The sequence below is a fragment of the Fonticula alba genome (genome assembly GCF_000388065.1).
Source record: "Fonticula alba strain ATCC 38817 unplaced genomic scaffold supercont2.7, whole genome shotgun sequence".
Classification (NCBI taxonomy): Eukaryota; order Rotosphaerida; family Fonticulaceae; genus Fonticula; species Fonticula alba.
This window is the reverse complement of record NW_009242977.1, coordinates 486,813-490,167: the sequence shown is the minus strand read 5'-3', so window position 1 is coordinate 490,167 and position 3,355 is coordinate 486,813. Positions and strand designations below refer to the sequence as shown.

Sequence of the window (3,355 nt, the reverse complement as noted above, 5' to 3'; positions counted from 1 at the left end):
CCCCCGCGAAAAGCAAGCGAATGGACCGAGGGCACGGACCTCTTGCAGATGCTCGGCCACGGTGGAGCCGTACAAGGGTGGCAGGTGGAAGTCCACCGTCGGGTCGCCAGGAGGAGTGGACCCGGGCTCGGTGGTCGGCGGGTTCCACAGCCGGTGCGCTGTCAGCACTTCCTTGATGGTGCGGAAGTTTTCGGCCGACAGGCGGAACCCATCGGTGGACATTTCGGCTGAGGCGGCGCCTTTGCATTGTGTCGCATCGCATCGCATCGCGCCGCGCCGCGCCGCGCCGAAAAGCAGGATGGGAGGCAGAGAGGGGGGCGGGCAGCACAGCAGCCGGCGATGGCACCCAGAGGTTAGTTGCCGGAGAGGGGGAGGGCAGAGGCGCGGGAGCCGCTGTCAAAGGGCAGGAGGGCCATACCGCCGTCGGAGTAGCCAACCCACTGGGGCCGGCCAGCGGGGGCTTGGGCCAAAATGTCCCGGCCTTTCTTGCGCAAAAAAAGTTGATCGTGCAGACTCCGCGAGAGCATCTGAATGCCGACGGCGTTCCGGCGGACTGGATCGGACGTCTGTGACTGGGTGCCGGCCATCGGGCGAGTGTCCGGCCGAGTGAGCGGCGTCATGTGGACGTTGGCCGGCTGCGGCGCGACGGTCGGGTCGCCAAAGCCCAGGCCGGGCGGCACTCGTGGCCGAGGCGTAGGCTCGCTCTCGCGTGGCATCGCTCCGGTGGCGAAGGCTCGGAGAGCCGAGGCAGGGGCTGGGCACCCCCGGCGCCCGGCAAGTGCAAATGTGCCAAGGGGAACCGCAGGCGGTCGCAGGCCGCCTCCGCCGAGTCGGGCAGCTGCGCGGACCAGGGACATACGCAAGGGAGGAGGACCGGAGAGCGGGGGGAGGGGCCAGGAAAAAGGCCAGGGCAGGTGCAGCGAATCCGTGCCGTATGCTGCCTTTGGGCGAGATCGCGTGCGCGTGTGGGGTGGGGCCGGCAAGCAAAGGCGGCGAAGGAGGGAGGAGGCAAGGGGGAGAAGGGGGGGCTATTCGCTAGGAGGCATGAGCCCGGCGCACGGGATGCCTGCTCTTGAAGGGGCGTCCGGCGGCGCCTGCACCCATGTGCTCGGATCTGTCTGACGGCACGGTCGCGGGCGGGGATCCCCCGCTGGCCGCTTCCGGCCCGCGGATGGGCCCTGCCGACTGCCAATCACCAGCAGCGTCCCCCGCCCGCCCCTCCCCCTGTTCACACACGTATCCGGGTGCCCCCCTTCCTCGTGCGTGCGTGCGTGCGTGCGTGCGTGCGTGCGTACGTGTGTGTGTGGGCGGCGTCGTCAGCGCGGCTCTCTGGCCCCGGGCCCGATCAGAGAGCCCCATGGTGGCGCGCATGGGGGAGGGGGGCGTCCGTCGGCATTTGCCCCCCCCCCCGGGGGTGGTGACCGCATCCCGCCCCACCTCGCCCCCTGCCCCCCATATCGCTGGGGCACCGCGCAGTATGCCGCCGAACAGCTGCGGCACGTCCCGGACCCCCCCCCCCCCCCCCCGGTGCTCCCTCCCCCACACCCCCCGCCGCCGGGTCGGCCTGGATGTGCATGTGCACCCAAAGCACGCATGCAACCAGGGGCGTAACTATTCGTATGTATTGCATGCGCATGCACATGTTGGGAGGGGAGGGCGCGGCCGCGCAGAGGGCTGTGCGCGGCGAGGAGTGAGAGAAACCCACGCAGCACCTCTCCCCTCTCGGCATGTTTGCCGTGCGGACAGGGGGGTGGGGGGGAAAGGCAGAGAGACAGACAAAGGGGGGAAGGAGGGACGAGAGCGGCGCTTGCCGCACGGGCCGTCCGTCCTTCCGACCGAAAAGGCAGACACGCGCACCCGCATGCCGGGGAAAGGAGGGGAGGGTGCGGTGGCCATTTTACTGGAGCTCAACATAGTTCGAGGGGAACATGCCGTAGTTGCCATCGCAGTAGCCACGCCACCAGTTCTCATCGACAACCTCGATCTGAGTCAGGCGCGCACCCTCGTAGAGGGTCAGCTCGTCAGAATCGGCAGCGGCGTAGTCGTACAGGGCGATGGCGGTGGTCCCCTCATCGGCGGCAGCGCCGTCGGCGGCGGGAGTAGCGGCCTCGGCGGCGGCGGCAGCAGCGGCGGCGGCGGCCTCAGCCTCGGCAGCGGCGGCGGCGGCGGCGGCCTCGGCCTCGGCGGCGGCAGCGGCGGCCTCGGCCTCGGCGGCGGCGGCAGCCTGCTGGGCCTCATACTCGGCCTGCTGGGCCTCATACGCAGCCTGCTGAGCCTCGTACTCGGCCTGCTCGCGGGCGTAGCGCTCCTGCTCGGCCTGGTACTCGGCCTGCTCGCGGGCGTAGCGCTCCTGCTCGGCGCGCTCGGCATCGGCCTCGGCAGTCTGGTGGGCCTGCTCAGCCTGGCGAGCGGCGGCCGCCTCGCGGTCGGCCTCCTGCTCACGGGCCAGGCGCTCCTGCTCGGCCTGGCGCGCGGCCTCCTGGCGCTGCTGGTCGGCCTCCTCGCGGGCGAGGCGCTCCTGCTCCTGGCGGGCAAGGCGCTCCTGCTCCCGGCGATCGGCCTCCTCGCGACGACGACGAGCCTCCTCCTCCTCCTGGCGGGCGGCATTCTCGTTGGCCATCGACAGGGACTCGAACTTGCTGCGCAGGCTGGAGGCCGGGGCCGAGACCTCGGTCTTGGTCGGGGGAACGTACTTCGGCACGGACTCATGGGCGGCCGGGGAGGCCGAGGTGCCGACCGACTGGTCGCTGTTGTGCACGCCATGCGCGCCGCCATAGCCGAAGGAGAACTTGCCGCTGCGGGTGCCGTGTCATGGGCCGAGCATTTGTTGTTGTCGTCGCCCCAGCAGGTCAGTTGCCGAAGGAGGCCACACGGGGGAAGGGCGAGAAGGTGAAGGGAGAGGCAGGGAGAGAAGGAGGGGGGGGGGAGGGGGGCGCCACCGGGGAGGGGGGACGGGGGCTTGTCCACGCACCGGGCCTCATACTCGGAGCGGACCTTGCTCTCGTGAGTGTGGATGGTGGTCGAGCGGAGGGCATGGATGTCGATCACCTCCTCGGTGCGGCCGGAGTTGGCCACGGTCTTGGACCCGAAGCGCTGCTCGCGCTCGGAGACGTCGTTCTGAGGATGGGCGAGCAGTAAGGCGTCAGGGCGGGGGCAGGAGCACAGGGCGAGGCGCGAAGGGCATGCGGCGCACCACAAAGGTGGGGTCGGTATCCCAGTCGTCATCATCGTCATGGGTGTTGGCGATGGTGTTGACGCGGGGGGGAGGGACGTTGGAGGTGGCGCTCTTCCACATGGTTTGCTGCAGGGAGGAGGTGCGAGAGGGGCAAGGCTGGGTCAGCAGGGGCGCGGGGGG

General features: G+C 70.4%; 2 protein-coding genes across 2 annotated transcripts in view; both read right to left on the bottom strand.

Annotated features, from left to right (window-relative positions):
- The window catches only part of H696_04304 (hypothetical protein), a 5,505-nt gene extending 4,451 nt beyond the window's left edge, over nt 1-1,054 (bottom strand). The window contains exons 1-2 of the mRNA XM_009498183.1: nt 419-1,054; nt 40-239 (exon numbers count right to left, since the gene is read on the bottom strand). Coding sequence (XP_009496458.1) covers nt 40-239; nt 419-857 — 639 coding nt within the window. The 5' untranslated portion in view covers nt 858-1,054. The remainder of the gene's footprint in view (nt 1-39; nt 240-418) is intronic.
- Nucleotides 1,055-1,897: 843 nt separating this feature from the next.
- Nucleotides 1,898-3,355, bottom strand: part of H696_04303 (hypothetical protein) — a gene marked incomplete at its 3' end in the record, with an annotated part of 1,683 nt that continues 225 nt past the window's right edge. Inside the window, exons 2-4 of the mRNA XM_009498182.1 lie at nt 3,194-3,301; nt 2,972-3,117; nt 1,898-2,795 (exon numbers count right to left, since the gene is read on the bottom strand). Coding sequence (XP_009496457.1) covers nt 1,898-2,795; nt 2,972-3,117; nt 3,194-3,295 — 1,146 coding nt within the window. The 5' untranslated portion in view covers nt 3,296-3,301. The remainder of the gene's footprint in view (nt 2,796-2,971; nt 3,118-3,193; nt 3,302-3,355) is intronic.